At 41.7% G+C, this 25595-nt stretch overlaps 1 protein-coding gene across 1 annotated transcript in view; it reads left to right on the plus strand.

Moving 5' to 3' along the window:
• ERP44 (endoplasmic reticulum protein 44) overlaps positions 1-24556 on the plus strand; it is a 33810-nt gene extending 9254 nt beyond the window's left edge. The window contains exons 2-12 of the mRNA XM_081836363.1: positions 2569-2641; positions 3490-3529; positions 4181-4296; positions 10903-11087; positions 11854-11969; positions 12402-12459; positions 14449-14565; positions 16846-16957; positions 18468-18609; positions 21636-21738; positions 24041-24556. Coding sequence (XP_081692489.1) covers positions 2569-2641; positions 3490-3529; positions 4181-4296; positions 10903-11087; positions 11854-11969; positions 12402-12459; positions 14449-14565; positions 16846-16957; positions 18468-18609; positions 21636-21738; positions 24041-24142 — 1164 coding nt within the window. The 3' untranslated portion in view covers positions 24143-24556. The remainder of the gene's footprint in view (positions 1-2568; positions 2642-3489; positions 3530-4180; positions 4297-10902; positions 11088-11853; positions 11970-12401; positions 12460-14448; positions 14566-16845; positions 16958-18467; positions 18610-21635; positions 21739-24040) is intronic.
• The last annotated feature ends 1039 nt before the right edge of the window (positions 24557-25595 follow it).

Consider the following 25595-nt stretch of genomic DNA (forward strand, 5'->3'; position numbering starts at 1 on the left):
TAGGTCCCCCCCACCTCTTCAGAGGGGGTATAGTTCCCAAGCCTGGACCTTGGGGCAAAGTTATTTCAAGGGATGACCTGAGTCTGTCTGTCCATCTTAGGAGACTCTTTTTTTTTTTTTTTTTTTTTTTGCATGCCACTACTTTCTGAGGTGCAGTTGATGGTTTTTCTGTAGTGGGTTCAGAGGGCTTTTTCTGTGGTGGTACCCACGATGTGGAATCCTCTGCCATGTGAAGTCAGATTATATACTTTTCCAGCAAGCCTTGGCTTTTCTTGCTACTTAGATTTCTCTCTTCGACTATAGCTTCTCTAGCATTTTATTGCTGCTCTTGTGTATTTTTTTATATTGCAAGTGTTGCTTCACATTATTGCTGATCATGAAATGTTTATACTACGAGCTGCTTCGGGTATTTGAACTGGAGAGAGAAAGTCACTTTAAAGAAAATAAACTAGTTTGTGTGGGATTTTATGTGCTCCTTGTTAAGCGTGTAGCAGAATTACCATTTTTTTTGCAGAAAAGAGCTAATGCAAGAGAAAGTGTTGTAATCCTGTTTAGTCAAGGCTAAACCACAAACGAAGTTCTAGCTAGGTTATGCTACTGAAATATATTTAGCAATTTGGCCTGCTTAATGAAAGGAAACCTAACAATGTGTATTGCCTTGACTATCAAAAGAAATGCATTTTTTAGGTAAAGAGAAATGTCATTGGTTATTGCGGAACAAAAGTTTAAGTTGTTCCAATATTCAGGACATAGAAACATTTGTGATACTGCAGAATTGTTCTGTATGCCCACTGCATTAACCTTTGATTATCAGATGAATTTGATGTCTCGTTTAACCTTAATTAAGCACACTTCCCCATTCTGTATTTCAGCAGTATGTCTTTTTAGTTTTTCTAATAAATCTTGTTCAGACTGCAAGCTGCAGTTAATACCTTGCACCATAAATTAGTTATCTGTCCTCTACAGTACTGTACTTAAATTTTCCTTTCACTTAAATTGCTAGTAGGCTTAGAGTAAATTCAGCAGTAAAAGGGATATCGAGATTAAAATGAGAAAAAGAAGCTATGGATGGATTATAATATGCAGCAGCAATTGATATTTGGAGGAAACCATGGAAGGGTGGAAGGGAGGTCAGTGATTATAATGTATTGTTATTATTGATGTCTGAAGAACTGTATTGTTGAAAAAAATACAAATAACTTACTGGGTTTTTTTAAATCATCTCAGTAGTTTTGCTGAATTTCTGCAATTTTCATCCAGTGCCAGGCGTGGGTGGGTGGGTTTAATGTAGGAAATTCCAAAACTTTTCATTTCATTCTTAACCAAAATGTTTTAATACATTGTTTTGGCATTTACTTTATTGGAAATGATACCTTCTTGACCTTAAAAAAAGCTTCTCCTCCTGTGCTTCCATTTCCTTTTTCTTTCATTAGGTAGATCCAGCAAAATATTTAAACTAATTCTATGCTTTTGGGAAGGGACATGGGTGGCACTGTGGCATAACCACAGAGCCTAGGGCTTGCCAATCAGAAGTTCAGCAGTTCGAATCCCCGCAATGGGGTGAGCTCCTGTTGCTCGGTCCCAGCTCCTGCCAACCTAGCAGTTCGAAAGCACATCAAAGTGCAAGTAGATAAATAGGTACCGCTCCGGTGGGAAGGTAAACAGTGTTTCAGTGCGCTGCTCTGGTTCACCAGAAGCGGCTTAGTCATGCTGGTCACATGACCCGGAAGCTGTACGCCAGCTTCCTCGGCCAATAAAGCGAGATGAGCGCCGCAACCCCAGAGTCATCCGCAACAGAACCTAATGGTCAGGGGTACCTTTACCTTTATGCTTTTGGGCATGTTTTAATTTTATTGAATTAGCATAATACCTATTTTGACCATATCTGTGTACTGTATCTCCTATTTCCACCCTTATATTTTCCATGGTTTACTACAGTTCCCCCTTTTTTTGTAACTTATGTATTTATGTTCTTTATTAATATATTTATTCATTAAAATTTTATCCCACCCTTCCTCCCAAATGAGCCCTGGGCAGCAAACTTCAAAATGCTAAAGGCCCCAATATTTTAGTTACATTAAACCAGAAAAGAGTAACAAACATCTCCAGACATATATGTGGAGATATTTCGCTTAACTTTAAGATTTATTTCTAAAGTAAAGCCTGGCAAGTCTTTTAAAATACATAAATGAATTGCCAGAATTAGCATTTTGCCCTTGCATATTTGCTCCTTTTCCTGGTTATTAGGATGGACTTCTGCTGTGCCATCAACACTGTGGAAACTTGGACTGTGTTTCATATTTCTTGAGCTCACTGCACACGTTGAAGCAGCAGTGTGGATGTTTTGCAGCAAAGAACCGTACACACGTGGACCTCTACCTGGGCTGGAACCCCTACAGTATCATGTAGATGTTCATGCTGAATATGTGAGAGTCACCTACATGGACCCGCCCTGTTCTTTTAATGCATGGAGCTCCCTTCATTATAATACAAGGAAGAGGATTTGACCAAGCAAGAATGAGATGGATAAATGTCAAATTATTTATTAAAACGTGTGTACTTTTGCAGGTGTCCTGGTTTTTTAATCCAGCAAGAAGTGAAATAACAAGCCTCGATGGTGGGAATATAGATGATACTTTAAGTAAGTATGCAAACCTTTGCCCTGTTTTTTTTTTACAAATACCTTTGCTTTTCTCAAGCAATATACTGTTGAATTCATTTTTGGTATGTGTCCTGCCAGCATTCAGAGTCATAAGTAGTCTGGGGAGAACACTGAATTGCTTTAAGTATGTCTTTATGTTCAGTTTTAGTTTGTTTTGTGCATGTGTACTTTTGTTGGTTAGTACAGTATAGGACAGGATAACGCCTAAAGAGAGCTAATTTAATAATCCTAAATTGAGCACAACAGTGACAGATAAAAATTGCTTAAAAACTGCTTTTATCTTTGGAACTCAATAACACTGCTAGAAAAGCCTAGAGAAGCTTCCATAACGCAAATCTAAAAGTAAAATCAAAGTTACACTGCAGTCCTAGGCACATACAGTATATTCAGAAGTAAGCACTGAGTTTAGTGGGGTTCACTTTCTCATCAGTATCCATAATTGCAACCCTTACTTCCCAATTATAAGTTTGGTTTTGTGTGTGAAAAGTGTGACTGTGTAATGCTAATTTTACCAGGACAGGTTCATGGTTCTTACATTAATTTACAAGGCCACTGACAACTGCTGTCCAAATGTACGTACCTTTTCAGCATAGAGCAACACATTCCAGAAGAAAGAGAGAATAAATGGGGAGGAAAGTTAGCCTAGTAATTCAGGTTTTGTAACTAAAGCTAGCTCAAACTTTGAATTCGTATTTGCTCAAATTCTCCCTATTGCAATTCTGGGAGCTGTAATGTCAAGATTGATTTTTTTGTGTGTGTGTGCCTAGTTAGGCCTTTGTTTTCTGCTGTCACAACATTTAACAATAAAATGTCATTCTTTCCTTTAGACAATGCAGATGTTGCTTTAGTGAATTTTTATGCTGATTGGTAAGTATTTCTTCCATTGGACAATTATACCAACACAGTACTTTCAAACTTCTGCAATTGTAAGACTCAAAACAGAAATTAGACAATGTTAAATTTATTATATTTAATTAGCAAAACATACAAGTGTGCGTGGCGCTGTGGGTTAAACCACAGAGCCTAGGACTTGCCGATCAGAAGGTCAGCAGTTCGAATCCCCGCGATGGGGTGAGCTCCTGTTGCTCAGTCCCTGCTCCTGCCAACCTAGCAGTTCGAAAGCACGTCAAAGTGCAAGTTAATAAATAGGTACCGCTCCGGCGGGAAGGTAAACGGCATTTCCGTGCGCTGCTCTGGTTCGCCAGAAGCGGCTTAGTCATGCTGGCCACATGACCCGGAAGCTGTACGCCGGCTCCCTCGGCCAGTAAAGCGAGATGAGCGCTGCAACCCCAGAGTTGTCTGCGACTGGACCTAACAGTCAGGGGTCCCTTTAACTTTAATGTAGCCTATCAGCATGGCCAGGTGGTACTTCACAGGATTAGACCCTTAGAACTAGAAACTGCCTTGGGCTCCCCCGCTTGCTCCCCTCCGTGTGGGTGGGAATGAAAATCCACAGTAGAATTACCGCTTCAAATGATGCTATATATGGACCTTTTTTTGTATTCTCCCTTTCAACAGGTGTCGTTTTAGTCAAATGCTGCATCCTATTTTTGAGGAAGCTTCTAATGTCATTAAAGAGGATTTCCCAGATAAGAATCAAGTTGTGTTTGCCAGAGTAGATTGCGATCAGCACTGTGAGTAATCCTTTTTCATTCAGCTGTTACCATTTTAAATGTCTTGTTGTGCAAATTCAAGACTTGAAACCTCTTTAGAGCAAGTACAAGCTTTTGCAGTGGTTTAAAAAGGATATCTAGTAAAACGAATTATAAATATACTTCAAAAGAGAGGAATTTCTACAAACTTTGTATGTAAAAACAAAATAAAAAAATTCCTTCCAGTAGCACCTTAAAGACCAACTGAGTTAGTTCTAGGTATGAGCTTTCGTGTGCATGCACACTTCTTCAGATTTTCGTGTGCATGCACACGAAAGCTCATACCTAGAACTAACTCAGTTGGTCTTTAAGGTGCTACTGGAAGGAATTTTTTTATTTTGTTTTGACCATGGCAGACCAACACGGCTACCTATCTGTAACTTTGTATGTAAAGGCTGCCCATAACCTGCATTATTCAACACAGTTTCCCCAGGCTTGAAATTGCATTCTCTTGCAAATATGTTTTTAAGAAAATATAATAAAATAAAATGCAGGGGTTTGTGGTACAGTGGTTGCCTCGCAAGACGAAATTAATTCGTTCCGCGAGTCTCTTCGTCTTGCGGTTTTTTCGTCTTGCGAAGCACGACTATTAGCGGCTTAGCGGTTATTAAAGGCTTAGAGGCTAAGCGGCTATTAGCGGCTTAGAAAAAAGGGGGGGAAAGCGAAAAAAATCGCAAGGCTCGCAAGACGTTTTCATCTTGCGAAGCAAGCCCATAGGGAAATTCGTCTTGCGAAGTACCTCGAAAAAAGGAAAACCCTTTCGTCTATCGAGTTTTTCTTCTTGCGAGGCATTCATCTTGCGGGGCACCACTGTATTGGGAAAAGTAGGTCTGTGTATACCTTCCCTAAACTAAAATTAGAAAGAAATATACAGAAATCTCTTTTACTTGTGAGGTGCTTTTTCAGCACGGAGGGGTCTGGTTCTCTTTTACATAGAAAAGCAGCCCTAACCCAGTGTTTGATACACAGTCATGATTCACGTTTAAAAGACAATGGCTTGGATCCTAAGATAAATGAATTCTATTCAAGGAGGTTCATTGAAGCAAAATGTCCCATTTCATTCTACGCCCAGCATCTTCCTGCTAGGGAGACATTTTTGGGCATCGCAGATTACTGCAGCAGGAAGAAGGGGGCAGGGAACATAACATGAATTTAAGGTATCTTGCAATCCAAGCCTTCAAGTGTTGGTTTGAACATGTTTGGTTTCTGTTTGGCTTCTCTTTAAATCAGGATATATTTTTTAAAACCCTTAACTTAGATTTTAAAAAAACCCCATCTATCCTCCAATACACATGAGTGTTACTCTCTGTGCATCATAATGGGTACAGTTCGTTATGCCTGATTACGCCAGTAATGGGTATGGTTGACCCAGCCACAGAACAGCAAATTGAGCCATATAATGAGCTGCCATTTAAACTGTCTCATGTCACCTTCTGTGTTTACTGTATAGCATCACATACTATAAAGATTCTGAATTAAGTATTCTTTTCCCTTAATAGTAGACATGAGCTTTTTAATAATAAAACTCTACACCTTTGGTTTCTGAGTGTATAGTATACATTGGCTTTTAGTGGTGTTAATTGGGCAGAGGCATCATTTGCAATGCAAATAGCATTCCCCTTGTGAAACTGCAGTCTCTGTAGGAAGCAGAAGTAGCTGCTTTCACATTCTTGACTGCATTCACAGTGGTCAGGCTCTCAAATCTATCTTCTGTTTGTGCACTGGTGCTTAAGCCTACTGTGGGCCCTAGCAGCTCCATCCTTCCAGTCTTTGAGGCCCAGCAAATTAAAAAGAATTATTGATGTCCTGCACAATGTTTGATACCTAACGACAAAATGTCATTTTACTTGCCCTCACAACCAATATAAAGATGTTCTGTTGGGAGGATGTGTAGATTCAATTCTTAAAATTCTGAAGGCATTAGTGCTTTTCTGTTTTACCATGCTTCTTAAAAGAACAAAAAAGCGGGTAGTGTAGAAGATTGGGTGCTGAGACTGTGGTTGATTGGAAGGGTCCAGATTTAATTGGTGAGGCTGCCTGGAAATTAAATACAATTTAATTTTTGGTTAACATGATCGTGGAGTTTTGTTGTAATACTGTGGGAAAGGGTTGGAAAAGAAAATAATGCCCTATTATTGTTGTTGTTGTTGTTGTTGTTGTTGTTGTTGTTGTTGTGGCATGCTGCAGATATAATGAAAGGAGTCTCTTAACAGTGATTTAACAATCAAGAGCAGCCTACCAAATAAAGTGCTTCCTTTCCTGAATTAATATGATCTGGTTGCTGTTAGCAGAAAGTTGCAGGTGTCTGCTTGAAACTGTCAGAGCTGTCTTTCCCATTGGTCTTAGTGGCTCATTGCGCCAGGGTGCCGGCCTCTCAGGGGCGCCCTAGGGAGTGGGGGAGCTGCACGGCTTTGCCGGCAGCCTCCCTTTTCCCTGCGCGCCCACCAGCTGCGCCTCGCCAACTATATGGCTGGTGGGCGTGCAGCTTTCTTCCCAAGCCTCCGCAGGAGGAGAGCGATCCCCGCAGAGGCTTAGGAGGAAAGCTGCGTGCAGCTTCCCTCCCAAGCCTCTGCATCTGCTACAGATGGCCCTGCTCCCGGTCGGTCGTTGTCCTCCTCCTGCTTCCTGGCAAAAGGCGGTGTGCAGCCTTCTCGGGCGCCCCAACGCCAGAGAGCATGTCCACCATCATGTTTTCCTACTTGATCCCTGCCACCACACTGGGGATCGTGGCGGTGGGGGAGGCAGAGGACATTTCCCACCGCCCCCTCTCTTGTTTTGGAGTTGCGGGGGGGGGGGCACCACAGCGCCGGATATGCAAGCTCATGCACACATGTAATGGGGTTTGCTAAATGTACACCTGTAGATCCCCCTCCCCCCATTATATGTTTCAAATTATTCAGTGTGCCAGCTATACCAGTTTCAGGTAGGAATCTTTTGGAAGTCAGCAACAAGTACTTTGATGAACAACACATGTTGTTGATGAATAAAAATCATAACATTGTTTGCACTTTTATGTTTTCAATTTTAGAAGTATATTGTAGTAGCTATAATTGTGTTGACTCCACTTGTATCACATGTCAAGGTTTAATGAAATTATTTAAGATGTTCACTGTTTGACTTGTGAATTAGTTCAAACAGCATTTCATGTCTTTGCATTTTTTATACTTTTCTGAAAGATAATTTCCAAAGGCACTGCTGATGGTATGCTAACCCTACTGTCTCTAGATGGTGGCTTTGGTAGTCTGTATACAGTTTAGGAAAATGATTCAGATGTTTGTCCATAACTTCATACACCATAAATGTCCCTCATCAAATTGCGTGCTGGCTTTGTTGCAGCAATCCTAGTTTGCATTAATCTGTTGTTTTCTGATAATATTCAAACTGAGGAGCTCTGCTTTAATGTTGGTTAGCAGACCAGGATAACATTGAGCCAGAGTTGCTTGACTTAGCTATAAGAGGAAATGTTGGCTTAATGAAGCAGGATGAAGCACAGAGCGGGAGTAGGAGAGGAAGCTGCAAGGGGGAAAAACATGAATGAGGTTTAAGAAGCTGTTATTTACTATCTGAACATGGCTATTCTGAAGCCCCCTGAAGCGGGTAGGTGGGTAGGAGGCTGCAGACCAGGCGAATGTATTCAGAACTGCCTACTGTTCTTGCCATGGGACATTTGGATCCATCCTCCATTGATCTTACAACCTTACTTTACAAACTATCCGTTGGTATGGTGCTGTACGTCAGCTGCAATTTTCGTTTCAGATAGTTTTAACCTTTCTTGTCACAAGCTATTTTAATTGGCTGTTCATATCCCAGCAGAATATGATGGTTTAAATTATTTCTAAAATCTGGAATAACTTGTTCTGCCTTCTACAGGGGAGCAGAATTGGTTGTTTTGCTCCTGAGTTTTACTCAGGTTATTAGCCTTGGCAGTGTTCAGGTCCGTGTTCACTACAATGGCTCTTGCTACCTTTGCAAGGGCAGATGGCCCAAAGGAAGCACAGGTACCAGCATTGACTGCATCCATGCAGAGGTAGCGGATAATGTCTCACATGTCCAAGGGATGCAGGTAGAGAAAGAGTGGGGAACCCTTTACAGTTAGAAGTCTGGATCCTAAGCTACTCCAGCCTTCATAGGCCATTTTGACAGATAAGCAAGGCTGACTACTTCTCAATCACCTGGTGCCAAAATGATCCTGATGTCATATAAGCAAAAAGTAATCCCCCTCATTGTGTGCATGGCCCAAGCTATATATGCAGAGGAAGATCCTTTGTGTTGTTGAATTCAACTTGCAAAGAATATTTGCACTAAGTGCAAGCCCCACTTTGGATTGAAATGGGCTGCACTGTAGAAGTCCCTAGTGGGCTACCTGTCATCAGGTTGCCAAGAAACAAATGGGAGCACATTTTAAGGCTTCCAGTTGTTTGGCATCAAGGTGTAGGACAGGTGGCGTAGTTTGAGGGAAATGGCCTGATAGAAGAAGGGCCAGTGCCCCTGTATCTTGAGCAGTGACCACCATATACCAGCTGTTTGCCAATTGTTGTGCTGTTTTCCCAATGAGTTTATCGGCAACTTCTCTGACATGGAACATGGTGTGACAATTCTTTTTAGGTACTCCCCAGCACGTCCACAAACGTTTGCTTTTCTGGTTTAAGAGGATGGGGTGTTGACTTAAAGACACTACAGTCATACCTCGGGCTGTGCGTTTTCGGGTTACGGATGCACCGAAACCCGGAAGTACCGGAACAGGTTACTTCCAGGTTTCGGTGCTTGCGCATGTGCAGTAAATCTAAAGCACTAAATCGCACTTTGCGCATGCGCAGAAGCACTGAATTGCAACCCACGCGTGTGCAGATGCAGCACTGCGAGTTGTGGATGCTACGGGTTGTGGACGTGCCTCCCGCACAGATCACGTTCGCAACCCGAGCGTCCACTGTACTGACTTCATAAAAACTTCACTGTTAAATTGTTTGTACTAAAGCTACTTGTTAAAGCTATGGGAGATCCATAGCTTTAATACTGGCATCAAAACAAGTGGCATTTCCATAGTATTCTTTAATATAGGGACCATATTGACCAAGCACATCCTCACACATTCCCTCTTTTGTCCACCCACAATCTAACTGGTTACGACTTTGCCTGTGGATATTGGACAGGAGCACCTCTTGGAAATTGGCCCATCTGAGTAGGTGGTTCAGATAATGTAGACATCCACAGATCTTCCATCAACACATAACTGTCCATAACTTGGACAGGTTTTAGGGTTTTTTGCTGTATAGTGTAGGTGTCAGACAGTCACCCCCCATTGCTATAGAGGTACCTCGTGTATTTAGAATCATGCAAGATGGATTGGGTCAGGGTTTGACACACACACACACACACACACACACACCACACTAAAAAGGCAGCTGTTGGCAGTAGAAAGAGTTCTCCATACCAACATCGACAGCCCCTTTGCAGGGCACCCTTTTGTCAGACACTTATTCAAAGGAGCCGCCATTGTGTCTGAACCAATGAAGCATAGGTTCCCCCAATGAGATTTACTTTTGGTACTTGGAGGCCCCTCTTGGATCCATCTTTATAATGGAAGTAACCTACAAGTGTCAGATTCCATCTTTTGAGGGAAATAGCTATCACTGCAACACTAGACAGTAATACACATCTGGAGTATGTCTAGGGCAGCCATTTGGGTGAACCTTACCTTATGTTAGAAATAGGTTAACTCCTTTTGTAAATGTCTAACATCTCTAGTCCCCTCTGACTTGAATAACACTTGAGTCCAATTTTCAGTTCTCTTTCTTATTTTGAGTTTAACTGTCTGATTCATATTTCTCTGGGATTGTTACTGCCATAATCACATGAAGTATTAAAAAAAACACCTACATATACAAAATTACCTTAAGAGAAGGTTTAAAGAAAATTAAAGGTAACTGAAATTAGGTATGTCAGCCTCTTAAAATGTAGGTGATTAACGGCTAATTTAGCTAATTGGTTAAATTAGGTTAAGTGCTAAATTACTGCAGTCAAAACCCAATTAATAGTATGAGGTTCTTGAACAAGGGCAAGTTTGTGTTAAAAGTGTTTTAAAAGGTGCTCGTTTGCTAAGAAGCAAATTCTGATCAGATTCCTTAATGTATGTACTGTACTTGTTACCTCAACTACACAGTGGTCTGACTGGACATCTGATGTGCATATTGGGAAAACATAACCTTCCTACACTTGAATTACTGGTCTAGCATTGGGGTTAAACCCTTCCCATGTTTCTGACAGTGACTACATGTCAAAACAAGGCATTTTGTTAAGGATTACTATTTATAGTACAATATTAAGGGTTATTTATAGTACAAGGTCCCAACTACACACATTGGTATTTAGGGTCTGAAATACCCCATTAGTTAAAAGCAACCATACATAGAAAAAGTTGGGATTCTGACTGACCCATATTCTGGAAGCTTGTGGTTTTAAAAGAATAAACTTTAATTACTTCTCTCATGATATTTAAAAGAATGGGATAGCAGCATTATTGGTTAAAGAATACTAACTCTATACATTTAAATTTGCATATTTTCAAAAGTCTTTTAATTACTTTTTCAGCGGACATAGCTCAAAGGTACAGGATAAGCAAATATCCAACTCTAAAATTGTTCCGGAATGGAATGATGATGAAGAGAGAATATCGGGGTCAGAGATCGGTGACAGCCATAGCAGATTATATCCGACAACAGAAAAGTAATCCTATTCGAGAAATACTCAGCTTGGAAGAAATTAAGTCTCTAGATGTGAGTGTCCCCTGCTCTGTCTGTCTGTCTCCCTTTCATTTCAGTATGTTAAATGACAATGTATAACTTAGGAAATGCATGTTCGCCACTTAGGAAGTTCTGCCTGTTTCATAGCTAGTGACAACTGTTACACAAATGCTCTATGTTTGTTGTATTAAGCCACATTTGTATGTAACGCTAAACAATGGTTGACTGTTCTCCACTCGTGTGCTCCACTCTGTTAAGAATCCTGGCTCAACATGGACAAGTCAAATGAACTCTGAATTAAACCAACTGTGGTTAGTTAAAGAAGTCAGCTTCATAACCCATGGTTCGGAGTTGCCTTGTTTAAATTGACTTAATTTAAGGGTTTCTTGCCTCACAAAATTTGGTTCATACTAAATGCTAAACTAGCATCCTTTGAAAAGGAAGTCAAATCCTTCTGGCTGCCTAGCAAAGCAAGGGAGAGAGGTGTGATTTTCTCAGGTTTCTTCTAGCATGTGCAAAAAGCAGTGAACTTATGACTTAACATGCAAACCAGCCCTTAGTGGCTTATTTTTTATGGCTTTCTTGATAATGTAATCGGATGTCAGATATGCTAACTTTAAACAAGTAATCCATTTTGCAACAAAGAGGGACTTTGTATTCATTATATATTCATAAACCTTTAGCGTATTCTGACACTCCATTTGGTCACAAATTGGAATCATTTCCCCCCCCCCCGGCTCAAGGACTGAAGGTTAAATGAAAAATCGAGTTATAATGCCTCACGTGTTTTTTGTTACAGCACAGTAAAAGAAATATTATTGGATACTTTGAACACAAAGACTCTGATAATTACAAGACTTTTGAAAGAGTAGCAAATATTTTGCATGATGACTGTGTCTTCCTTGCTGCATTTGGGTAAGATTGTTGTTGTTGTTGTTGTTGTTAAAAAAAATACAATGATATATTTGGGTAGCTCAAATACTACTGTATTAAATGCAGAAGAGTAGCATTAATCCACTGAGACCACACATCAGTGAATACATGATTCCATAAGTTATATTTCTCTAGCATCCCTCCAGAAATCCTGCTGACAGGAATCTTAAAAACTAGGGACACTTGCTTCCAAAATCTGAATTTGAAGGTACTATCTCCTCAAAGAAGCTACCCCATGCCCCGTTTTTGTAATCTGCTCATACTCTGCCATGTGGAAAAACTATCTGGCTTGGTTTGCAGTAGAGACTGGGATACTAACTGTAAATCTGCTCCTTGCCCTGTATTTTGTAAGTGTACTTAACCTTGAATGTACTTAACCTTAATAAGAAGATAAATTGTAACTACCTGTCTTAGGTCTGTTTCCAAACCAGAACGATTTAGTGGGGACAACGTGATCTATAAGCCACCTGGGGTGAGTTTAAATATTTTTCTATCCCTTATCCTTATATTTGATAAAGTAGCTAGCCCAAATCATGTAGTCCTCATATTAGATTTGGTGCTTCCTGCCAATTGGAGCATGTTAAAGTTGCAGTTTTCTAGTGAATTCAGCTAGAGGTGTTTGGGATTTTTTACCACCTGATTGTGGAGATGCCCAAGATTGAAACAGGCAATTAATATCTACTCACCCAACAATATGCACATAGATACGACACCAAATATATGGTAGGCACCTCTGGTAATGGTGCTCCACAAGTTGCTTGCAACACACCTATTCATCCACACATTCCTGAGCACTAGTTTTTAGTTCTAGCTCTATTGCAAATTCTATGGTAATGTTGTTTGTTTAGCATTTTACTGTTTTATTGTGCTAGTTTTTAATCCTATAAACTGCTTTGTTTTGATTGGAAGCTGTTGTATAAATGTTTAGATAAATGAGATAAATAGTTATTGATTGACTAGGTGTTTTAGAAATCTAACAGTTGAAACTTCTAAAGAGGAAGATTGTGTAGTGATTCTGGAATTCCTCAGTAAAAAAAGAAAGCTTGGATGTGTTACAAACCTTTGGCATATTAGCTACAAGCTCCACATTTTGAAGCCTGGAAATTAGCCCTCCCCACAAAAACTGACACCAGATCCAGAGGCACACAGAACGCCAACACCAATCAACCACACCAGACCCAAACCCAGACCCTCTCCACAGATGAATTACAGACACCATCCAGTAGCCAATCCATGGTGGCACCTCCGGATGCTGCACCCCCCTGCAATCCCTACACAGATCTGGCTGACACAAGCCACAAAACCACAGCTCGCCCCTATACACGAAGCCAAGCCAGAGCACAACTAAGTACAGTACAGCCATCTTCTCAGGAAAACTCTTCACAAAGTTCAAGAGGTCAAGACTCAAAGACTTTAACAACTAATCCACACCTAATGACCCACCTAAGTGGTACTCAGGATATCACTCAAGAAATCACTCAAGATATCTCTCAAGTAATTAAGGAACAAAAGAAGAAAAGGCACACTAGCCTGGGAACTTCCTCTCTGCCCAGAACATTGGAGGCTATACACCACACCCCCTCTACAGTATTTATAGGAACTCAAACACTGAGATCCTGCTCTGTTCCAGTAACAAGAAGCCGAAAGCACCAGCCTGAAGATGATGAGTGAGACCTCATCGAAACGTCACCTAGACACCCCAACTTTTACACGGGAAGACACCCGAGGACACCAAAACCTGCATTCCTGTACCCGTGAAAATCTACGAAAGCATATATATATATATATATATATATAATAGAGTGTATTGCAGAACAGATCATTCACAAATCTGACTCCTTAAATTTAACAAAAGATGTAACCATTTTCTTCCTTATAGCAATTCTGGATCTGAAACTTTGATGTAGCATTTCAGAACTAGTGTACACCTCCATAGCTGCCTTGGGCAGGGTGGGGGTGTCCCTTGGAACAGAATGTCATAAAAATACATACATTTTTAATTCTATAGAGAGTTTGAAAATCTTAGTAGTGAACACTGTATTATTGGTCATGGTACTATTGATGGTCCAGATCAAGTCATCTATGCCTGGCACCTTTTTAAAGAGCCAAGCTTTCCCAAGTCTCAAAGATGCTTTTGAAAACAGCATCCTATTGAGAACTTACCCCCTCCTAGGTGTAGTGTCTAGGTGTTCTCTCCATGTGATCTTGCAGTATCATGCTGTGCTTTCCCATGCCCCCTGCTTGATGCCATTGGCGGCTGCTGGCAAGCAGGGTGAGAGGAATCCTGCAACATACTGCTGCCTAGACTCTATGGCCAGGGGTAGAAGGAGCCTGCCACAGGGTGCTGTGCTCTACGAATTCTCCATCACAGAACACTACAATATGTATATTTTAATGGTGTACAGTGTTCTTATTTTTCCCCTGCTGGTGATTTGACAAAACAACAATCTCCTTTTAACAGGAAAATGCTCCAGATATGGTTTACTTGGGCTCTATGACCAATTTTGACTTGGCTTATGCATGGACTCAAGATAAATGTGTCCCACTTGTTCGTGAAATTACATTTGAGAATGGAGAGGTAAGGAGTATTTGATTCTTCAGTCTTTCTAGATATTTAAGTGAGAAATTGTGATAAACATGTTTGGGTCTCAAAAAACCACTTGTCAAATGTTCTTTATTTACTTTATGATATCATGTTTTTAGCTATAAATTCCCAAGCTCAAGTTAAGTTAGAGTTCCCAAACTCTAACTTAAGTTAGAGTAAATGTTGTTTGTACAGAATGATGGCTTGTATTTGAATAGTATATACTAGATACCCTACCCATATGGTTATGCAGTGGCGAAGGAATGGGGGTGCGGGCTGCCCTGGGTGTCATCACTGATGGGGGGGTGACAAAATAAGAAAAATATGAGGTTGTTTTTTTTAATGGGCTCACGAAACTTTTTAGTTCAGTCAACAAACATAATGAAATGCAGCTGGCACTGGGCGCCACACCACGGGGGCTGGCACTTACCACAGGGTCTGCAGCGTGCCCGAGCCATGTGCCTCTCCTGGGAGTGACGTGGTGGCTTGCGCGTCTGCAGGCTCCGCGATGCCTAAAACGGCAGCGTGGGACCTGCATCTGCCCTCCACCTCTCCCTCAGCCACCCTACAACTGAGGAGGAGGGGGCAGAGAGGCTCCATGCAGCGCCCCCCGCCCCCACCCCTGGCTGCAGGGCGTGCACGTCACGCACGGCACCTGAGCGGCCAACTCCGCCACTGTGGTTCTGCAGATTTTTGTTGTGTTTTCTTGGTTGCAGCATAAGTAAATGTGTTAGTGTGGTGATCTAGTATAAGAGTATACAGGAAGTGAGGAGAAAAACAAGCTATTAGGTACAGGTGTCATGCCTTCCCCTCCCCCCCCCCATTTATGTGCATCGACTCATGCATGACTATGCTCAGAAATAAATACAGTGGTGCCCCGCAAGACGAACGCCTCGCAAGATGGAAAACCCGCTAGACGAAAGGGTTTTCCGTTTTGGAGGCGCTTCACGAAACAAATTTCCCTATGGGCTTGCTTCGCAAGACGAAAATGTCTTGCGAGTTCCTGCGGGTTTTTTCCCCTCCCCCCCCTTTCCTAAGCCCTAAGCCGCTTATCAGCTGATCTGCTGATAAGCCGCTTATCAGCTGATCCGCTAAAAGCCGCTAATAGCGCTAATCCGCTAAGCTGTCAATGGGCTTGCTTCGCAAGACGAAAAACCGCTATACGTAGAGCCTCACGGAACGGATTAATTTCGTCTTGCGAGGCACCACTGTAAATCATTTGGCTGCTCCTACCTACTGCCAAGATCCTCACTCCCTGTGCAGTGGAGCATGTGTCCATATAAACACACCAGCCCAGCCCCAGCTGCAGCATCAAACTCAAGGTGTGAGCAGGCAGGCAGTGTTGCCACACCCCATATGTACTTGCCCATGTGCCGCACAAGCTGCGCATCCCTGCCTCGGCTGCTGCTGCCAATGCCAGGCTGCTGAGCCTCAGACAATAGAGATAGGTAGGAAGAGGGGACCAGAAAACGTAGCTTGAGCTATATATAAAAATATGCCCAGTGAACGAAGCAAGACATTAGAGCTCGTTGGTTTGCTGTGTGGCTGGTAGGCGCTCATCCCATGTGATGTTGTCCTGCTGGAATGGAAAGAACGCCTGGAATAATTTAGGGCTGAGGTGGTTAGCATGCAGAGCAGGGAGAGCACCTGAATCCAGCTTGAGGCCAAAACCTAAGCTCCCTTACCCCAACATGGGTTACTTCTTCAAGCAGTTCGCACCTATCCAGACATGCCTGAGTTTGGTAAATATGTTAGTAAAAAGCATCCTGACATATCAGCCAATGTGTGCTTTTTGCTGTCTCCTGGGGTTTTGAATCAGTTGCTCAACATTGCTTTTATGCTATTCCAAATATATCTTTTAGCTACTGGAACAAGTAAAATTTTACTCCTCTGTTTTTAACCATTGATGGCTTTCCTTAGTTGGCCAAATGTATATACCATGAACCTGATAAAACCTCATTCTGGCTTACACTTGGTATTTCAGTTTCCCCATTAGAAGTATCTGAACTCCCAGCTCATGAAAATGTTCGGCCTTTTTTTTGTTTTGGAGACTGTTCCCGTGTTAAAACAAAGATTTATTTGAAGTGTTGCAGGCTCATCTGAATAGTTATGTTTTGTACCTTGAAAGCTCTGTCCACTCTAATTTGAATACTCCTTTACATAATATGCCAAGAGTTGATAAACATGGAAGTCCTGCAGATTCAGCTGAAAATGTAAGGAAAAAGTGGTAGAAAACGGAAATCACTCTTTGCCAATTCTTCTCTCTCCACATAGGAATTGACAGAAGAGGGTCTTCCTTTTCTTATACTCTTTCATATGAAAGATGACACAGAAAGTCTAGAGAAGTTCCAGCAGGAAGTTGCACGGCAGTTAATAAGTGAAAAGGGTAGGTGTGTGTTGTTGCCTTGCACTTTGCATTTAATTCCGTTTGTGTGTGTTGCCTTTGAATCCAGAAAACAATATTGATTGACAAATCGGAATTTATTTTTTTGGCTGTGAGTGAAAGAGATACTCTAGAATGGGGCAGGGTAACGTGTCACCCTCCAGAAATTGTTGGACAACAGCTCCCATTATTCATAATCCTTGGCTATGCTGAGTGAGGTTGTTGGAGTCCAACAGCATCTAGAGGGCCAAAGGCTCTCCAGTCTTGTTCTACATCCTATCTTCATCAGCACCCACAGTGGCAGGTTTATGTTACAACCACTCGTCAGTAGACTACAGTCGGTCAACTTCCACATAAACAGGTTAAGGGTCTATAAGAATATAAAGACAAAAGAAGAGCCTTTCTGGATCATACCAAAGTCTCATCCATGGCCAACCAGATCCTATGGGAAGCCCACAAGCAAGATCCAAGTCCAGGACATAACATTTCCCTGTGCAGCATCCTCTGCAAACTTTGTAGCTCACGTATATGATTAGCGTTATGTCCTCAGCAGCATAGGGCTGTTCTTTGCATTTTTGAGAATGGGCTTGGGGATCTTTAAAATCCGTGCCTCATGTTCAGAGCACCTGTAACGTGCTGCTATTGGTGGTAGCTGACTTGCCAGGGTTTGAGTCAAAACGGGGATGTGGGGAATGGAGCTACTTTAGCAACACCTGAGGCTGTAAAAAGGGTGTATGTGTGAAGGTGTTGAAAAGTGGTGGAAGCTGATGAAATGGGACATGGGATGAGCCTACTGATATCACTGCAAGGTGATATCTAACTCACACTTGCAGTAGATCAGCTTAAATCAATGGACTTCAGTTACTTAAGTTACTTGGCCAACTCTTAATCTGACTAACACTGGATTCACAGTCTAAATTGACAAGACCTTTTTTTAAAAAAGGGGAAAAAAAGAACTGAGCTTGAAATGGAGGAGGTAAGGAAAAGGCTAGAAGGAAAGCAATTGAAAAATGTTTCTGATGAGTCCTTGCTTAGGATAAAGAAAGCTCACATAGAAATCTATATTAGGGAACATTTCTTCACCATGCTTCATCCCAAATTGAGAATGGAGTTGCATGGGACATGTGTAATTATTTCTACAACTGATTGCAAAAAATGGCTGTTTACATACTTTGCAGACACTTCCAGCTGTATTCCATGGCCTCCCAGTGCATTTATGCAAGTATAATATGAATGTATGCAGTAGTTTCATGTTGATTATCTACAGACACTTTATATGGTTTCTGCTTATGTAGAAAATTCATCACCTTTGTGGTGGCACAAGGTTAATAAATGGATGTTATAAAAAGAGTTCTTTTATAATTGGTCTGTTGTGGATGTCACATGGAAATATGTCTACCAACACGTGGGCATATTTCTACCAGTCATTATCTAAAGACCTATTAAATATACCGTTGTTTGTTACGACTTACATTTTTAAAAAACAAACTAAAGTTTGCTTCTGAATTTCAAGGTACGATAAACTTTTTACATGCTGATTGTGACAAGTTCAGACATCCACTCCTTCACATTCAGAAGACTCCAGCAGACTGTCCTGTTATTGCTATTGACAGTTTTAGGCACATGTATGTCTTCCCAGACTTCAGCGATGTGGCGTGAGTAGATGATTTCTTTTCTCTTGGCCGTCCAGCCTTGAAAAGAGGGAAGGGGCTCGTGTGGGGAGAAGGAGAGGGTGGACAACCAATGCCTTTTTCATATTATGTAGCAGCGTGTAAAAATAAATGCTTACCCCAGTCCCACCAGCCACTCTGGGTTTGGATGTATTAGAACAACACAAAATGCCATCAGCATTCAAGGCCCCTCATCCCCAATAAAATAATTGAATGCTAAAATGTGCTGGATTTTAGAGATCCCCCTGTGGGTATTCACACAGCTACCGTGCATGCCGTTTCCCCCTTCCTGCTGTAGTTTCTCTGCACTGCTGGATTCTGCTCCACCTGGTCCCCCTGTGTTGTGGCTTTGGGCAACATACAGTGCTACAAAAGGAAGGAGGGGTTTTTGGATTCTGAAAAACAAGGGGCTTTGGATTCTGACCGTTTTTCTAAGGAAAAGAAAATGGATTGTTCTGAAAGGAGCACACGGTAGATTCTCAAAGTAGCATAGGCCAGGGAGTTGATCAGATGCTTTTGAAGAAGAAAACAAATATAAATAACTGGAGGGATACGTCCCAGAGGTTGCCTCTCAGTGATTCCATTACCCAGATCTATGGTGCAACCACCATTGGAGCACTGTGTACAGTTCCAGTTGCCTCACCTCAAAAGGGATACAGGAGTACCTTGGGTTACATACATTCCAGGTTACATACACTTCAGGTTACAGACTCCGCTAACCCAGAAATAGTACCTCAGGTTAAGAACTTTGCTTCAGGATGAGAAGAGAAATCGTGTGACGGCAGCGCAGAGGCAGCAGGAGGCCCCATTAGCTAAAGTGGTGCTTCAGGTTAAGAACAGTTTCAGGTTAAGAACGGACCTCCGGAACGAATTAAGTACTTAACCCGAGGTACCACTGTATTGTTGTTGGAAAAGGTTCAGAAAAGGGTTGCGAAGACGATCAAGGGGATAGAGCAATTCCCCCGTGAAGAAAGGTTGCTGTCTTTGGGATTTTTTATTTTAGAGACAAGACATATAGCATGATAGAAGTCTATAAAAGTATGCATGGCATAGAGAAAGCGGGTAGAGAAAAGTTATCCCTTTCTGATAACACGAGAACTCGCAGTGAAGCTGAATGTGGAAAGATTTGGTACAGGTAAAAGAAAGGATTTCTTCACGCAGCACATAGTCATACTGTGGAATTAGCTCCCCCAGGAGACAGGGATGGCAACCAACTTGGATGGATTTAAAAGAGGATTAGGCAAATTCATGGAAGAAGAGAGGGCTACCAATGGCTATTAGTTGGGTGGCTATGCTCTGCCTTTACCGTTGGAGGCAGCAATGCTTCCAAATACAGCAGCAGAGAAATGCTTGTGTGCTCATGTTCTGCTCCTTGGGTGCGCACTGTGAGAACAGGATTCTGGACCGCATGGGCCATTGGCCTGTTCCAGAAGGCTAGTCTTAGGTTCTTATGAAGTCTCACCCTCTGACTTGAACCATGATGGGGTGCCCCTCCCCCATGGACCAAGAGGGTGCAATTCATTTGCAGGACCAGTAGCAAGGGAAGTAGAGGCTTGTTAGCCCTGCCCTTATCTTGTATATTGTCATGACAGAGACAAATGTTTTGAGCCTCTTGGTTTGGGCTCTCTTCATATTGCAGTCTTATACTACTGTGTTTCCTAGATTTCTGTATTTAGCATTTAACATACTACTGGCTTAAGCCCCTAATCTTCAGCGTTAAGACACTGACAACATACAGAACACTGGTTGCTGTATTCAAGCAGTCTTTGATGTGGGGAAACAGTAGATGATCTCTGAAGAATTTTAAACTGATACGCCATCAGTGTTCATCTCTGGTGTCTATGCAATTACTCAAGCACTGGAGAAACTTTCAAAGGCGTTTTTGTCAATACAGCTACCTGACAGTCATTTGTATTTGTGAACTGTGCATTTGGCACCTGCTGTTCTCTGCTGTATTGTAGTAAGCAGGGGGCTGAAGGGAACATACAATGAAGTTATTGGGTTGGCCAGCTCTGTGGGAATTAATGAAGGGAATAAATGCTTGCTGTGTCCTCAGGAGCAAGGAAATAAAAAGAGCTATTGGAGTAGCTTGCCCCAGGCCCTAGTCTAGCTCTCAAGCCAGTATTATTGACTTTTAAAAAAAAAACTTTGGACATATGAAATATAATCATACATTTTTTATTTTAGATTTTGTTTAGGATTTAGCTATTTTCGAACGCAGTTTTTGTATGAAAGGCTAAATGCTTTTTTCGAAGGGACAGGATGATTGTCTTTTGTAAGTCTAAATGCAAGCCTCCCATCCTTTTTATTAGCATAGAAAATACAGATTACATAGGCAAATAGGAAAAAGAATAAAGTGTGACTGGGAAAAGAAAATTAAATTGCTAGGAAAAGGAGGGAAAGCTGGATAATGGACCAAAAGTAGAACAGGTATAAACCAGCAATATTGCAGTGCTCAGTGAATTCCATATGAACTTGCTTGATACTTGTACAGTGGTGCCTCGCAAGACGAAAAGAATCCGTTCTGCGATTCTCTTCGTCTAGCGGTTTTTTCGTCTTGCGAAGCAACCCTATTAGCGGCTTAGCGGATTAGCGCTATTAGCGGCTTAGCGGCTAAGCAGCTATTAGCGGCTTAGCGGCTTAGAAAAAGGGAGAAAAAAGCCAAAAGAATTGCAAGACTCGCAAGACGTTTTCGTCTTGCAAAGCAAGCCCATAGGGAAATTCATCTTGTGAAGCGCCTCGAAAAACGGAAAACCCTTTCGTCTAGCGGGTTTTTCGTCTTGCGAGGCATTCGTCTTGCGGGGCACCACTGTACTCTCTTTGCCAGCATTTAAACATGCTCTTAGAACTATTTTTTTATTCCAGAAGGCAATCATATTGTATTGTGAGCAGCCTTAGGTTTGATTATATCATAGAAAGGCAGACCCCAGAACAAAGGTGTCGTGAGCATTCTGGATTTTGTTCAACTTTATCATTTTTATTTGTGTGGATTTTTTTTGTCTTTGTTTCAGTACTCCAGGTAAACTCAAGCAATTTGTACTAGATTTGCACTCTGGGAAACTGCACAGGGAATTTCACCATGGCCCAGATCCAACTGATATAGCACCTGGTCAGGTAAGAGCAAGCACTTTAGTCCTGCCCTCCTGGGCGAGGTCTGAAATTGGCAGTATTAAAGCAAGCATGAGCATTCTGTTCTCCATGGGAAGACTGTGTGGTTCAGAAGGAATTATTTGCCATTTGCGGGGGGGGGGGGGATATTGATTATTGAATATAAGTAATTGTCATTAAAACCTAGTAATTTTTAATCCTGTACACACACACTATTTATTTAAACTACTCTTTCTTCCTAAGGGGATCAGAAAAACAGTAAAACAATATAAACATACAACAGTCAACACTCAGTGTCCCCCAAATACCTAGGAAGGCTAAGAAAGCCTTGATAGTGTTCTAACTGCCCTAAACACAGTAAAGGGAGCCATAAAAATTTCCCAGGAGGAGACAGTTCCAGAGACAGTGAGCCATCACAGAGAAGGCCCTCACACACATGGTCACCTTGTGAAAGGGGTTCTCTTAACATCATTGGGTCCAGCAAGATTTTTTAATAGATTGATCTACCATCTGCTTGAGGCTCCTGATAGTGGCATTACCACTGCAGCAACTCACACTCCCTGTGTGTCAGCTTTGGCCAGGATGGGTAAAGGTCTAGGGCAGGGATGTCCCAACAGGTTGGTCGTGATCTACTGGTCGATCGCGGGGGGTCCGTGGTAGATCACAGTCAATCCCCCCATAATAATAATAATAATAATAATAAAATAAAATAAGCTCAACAATTTTTGTCAATCCAATGGGTAGATCGCTGCCAGTTTTTTTATAGTAGGAGTAGATCGCAGTCTCTTGTAAGTTGAACATCCCTGGTCTAGGGCAAAGGTAGAATTCAAGTAGAACAAAATCCATCAAAACAGGGCATCCAGATGCGAGGATTTTGTCTACAAAGTGTATTGCAAAAGAGTTACAGCAAGAGTTACAGCAAGTTGTCCCCAGGGAATTGCCTCCACAGGGAACTTTGATCTCCTGCAATGGTTCCTCTGGACCATTCTGTGTAGATGCAGTGATGGTGGGAAGAGAACTCTTGGCCACCATGGAGTAGCTTCTATAGTGGGCTGGAGCCAGCTGGGGGCCTGCCAATTGCCCCTGTTTCCAGTCGCATCCCAACAATTGCAACAGGGAGTTCCATTAGCGTGAGCAGTTTCTGAGCTCTGGGCACAGTACTGCGCCTAAGATTCCAGATTAAAAGTGCAGAATGGAAGAAAAGGAAGACCTTTTTCTGCCTCCCCACTTCCAGCTACTCTGATGACTGGAAAAGAAACACTCTTAAGAATAGTGGGTAGGGGGGTGGGCAGGGGAAGGACTTGACCATGTGAAAAATGAACATAATATTTTTAGCTGCAGTTCATTCATTTTCAGCTTTGTATTATTATTAATATTATATTTAAATAGGGCACCTAGATGGTCTGTTGTTGCGCCATAACCAGGTTTAAGGTGCCATTTAGCTCCTAGCTTTCATATCTCAGTTTCTAACACTGGCATGACCTGTTGCCTGGGAGGACCTGGATGAACTGGAGTTAAAAACAACAACAACCCTATATTAGCACACTTCACTCAGTAATAGTCTGGCTGACAACCCCCCACCATACCTTCCTGCTACCTGAGACAGCTTCTGTGGCTGAATCCCCCAGAGCAGCTCCCCTTCTCCACAAACACATGGGGCTAGTCTGAAGGCAGGTGAGGCTTTCATCTTATTGCAGCTAAGTAGTTCTGCATCTAGTCAGTGTCTGGATACCAGATGTACACAACCTTGAGTTCCAAGATGGAAGAAAGGCAGGACATAACTGTAATAAAATGCCAGCAGTCAATCCAGTTATACAGCAGAGGACAATACCAAAATCAGAGCTAAACAAACTAAACAGACATTTGCTTCAGAATAAGAGGGCCAGTGGTAAAGGTTGTGTTTAGAAGGGTGACTTGGGGAGAGAGGGTGTGCATGGGTGTCGTTTCCTGAAGACGCTTGAATGTGTTTGGGGGGGTGATCCAAGGGAGGAAACAAATACTGAGCGTGGGCAGGAGAGATGAGCTTTCTGTGAAATGGGTGCTCTATTGGAGCAGAGAACTTGTGGGTTCGAAAGAGTGGTGTTGAGTTTTGGAGTTCAGACTCTACCTCTGCCTTGTCCTCATTTTGCTGAGCAAGTTTTTGTTTCAGTCTTGCCAGTTTCCCTTTTGGGAAATGGATATGTGACTGATGGCAACCATTCTGTGACAGTGCCCATGACATCATCAAATTTTCAAATGGGTCCAAAATGGTTAGTGACTCCTAGTCCATATCTTCTTTATAGCATATCTGTGATTTTGTTCTTTCCAGCCACTTCAAGACATAGTAAGCAGCCCACCTGAAAGTTCATTCCAGAAGCTAGCACCCAGTGGACACAGATACACCTTATTGCGGGAAAAAGATGAACTCTGAAAGCTCGAAACCATCTCATAAGCCTTTCAAAACAGCAGCCGTGACTCCTGTGGGGTGGAAATAGGAAACCTATATTTTCATAAATTCTTTGTGTTTTTATTTTTAATCTTTTTTTTTTTTCTTTGCTCCCTGCGGTTTGTAAATACGTTAGTGTCATTTTGGACAGCATCTTTCCAAAGTTCTTATTTCATCAAATGGTTAAGTAAAACTTTTTTTAAAATCCAAATGAAGGTGTTGACATGGCCAGCAACATGCTGTTAACTTGCACTATCCCATTAACAGGACTTCTAGGTTTCCTTTGGTGTAATCTGACCGCCTTATCCTTTACTTCCACATGAACATCATTTTGTTAATTTGTTTATTGATGGGCTATTCTGGATACTTGGGAGGGAAATAAATTACAATTTTACATAATTTGTGTTGTGGTTCCTTTGTGTGTGTGTGTGTGTTTTAAAGGAGTGGGAAGAGAATGGAGAAACATTCATCGGCCCTCTTACAAACTCGGCCACTGTGAAAGAGATGCTGGGAAAAAAAAAGAAATCAGCTATGGGATAACTGCTTTAAAATAAAATAAAAAACAGAAAGTTGAGAAATTTTGAGAAGTATACCTATAATAATTATGCTTTGTAAGCATTTAGAAAACGTTTACAAGGACAAAGATGTGTCAGGCTATTCCAGATCTTCTGACACTTTAAGCTAGTGAAAGAAAGAATTTGCCTGAGTGCTGCTTACTGTTAGCATATCAATATTTTCGTACCATTATTTTAATCTGATAACTTTTCTGTAAACTGCCCTGTGGTCCTTGAGTGAAGGATGGCATATAAATTTAATACTGGTTTATAAAAAGCATAATGCCTGAACCCGTTCAACAGCTACTACTTTCATGACAGTTTCAGTACAATTTGTTTGATAGCTGCCTTTTAAAATCTAATTTCCATAGCAATAGTTTTAATTGCTATCCAGATTGATTGGTAGACGTGACTGAACAGTTTGGAATTTCACACATTCAGAAAAAGATTGTGACAGGTCTCTTCTAGGGCACAGTGTGAGGTGTGGAAGAACATACAGTTCAAGTGGTCTCCAGCATAAAAAAATTCTGCATAGAAACTAGTACACAGGGGAACAGTTTTCACTAGAACCTGTCTTTCTGACATGCTACCTTCCCATCCACAGGGAAGTTTTGCTATGGGTGGATTGTTGAGTAATCCTCAGATGAATCTCAAAGTAGTACAGTCTGAAGGAGGAGTGAGGTTTGGCTTTGAACTTCACTGCTACCATTAATAGTTTTGGAATAGCCTATCACCTGGAGCTCCATAGAATTATAGAATTGGTAGAGTTGGAAGGTACCATGAGGGTCATCTCAGTCCAACTCTCTGCAATGCAGGAATCTTTTGCCCAAAGCAGGACTCAGACCTGTAACCCTGAGATTAAGAGCCTTGGGCTCCGCTGACTT

This window comes from Podarcis erhardii (genome assembly GCF_964252035.2).
Source record: "Podarcis erhardii genome assembly, chromosome: 13".
NCBI lineage: Eukaryota > Metazoa > Chordata > Lepidosauria > Squamata > Lacertidae > Podarcis > Podarcis erhardii.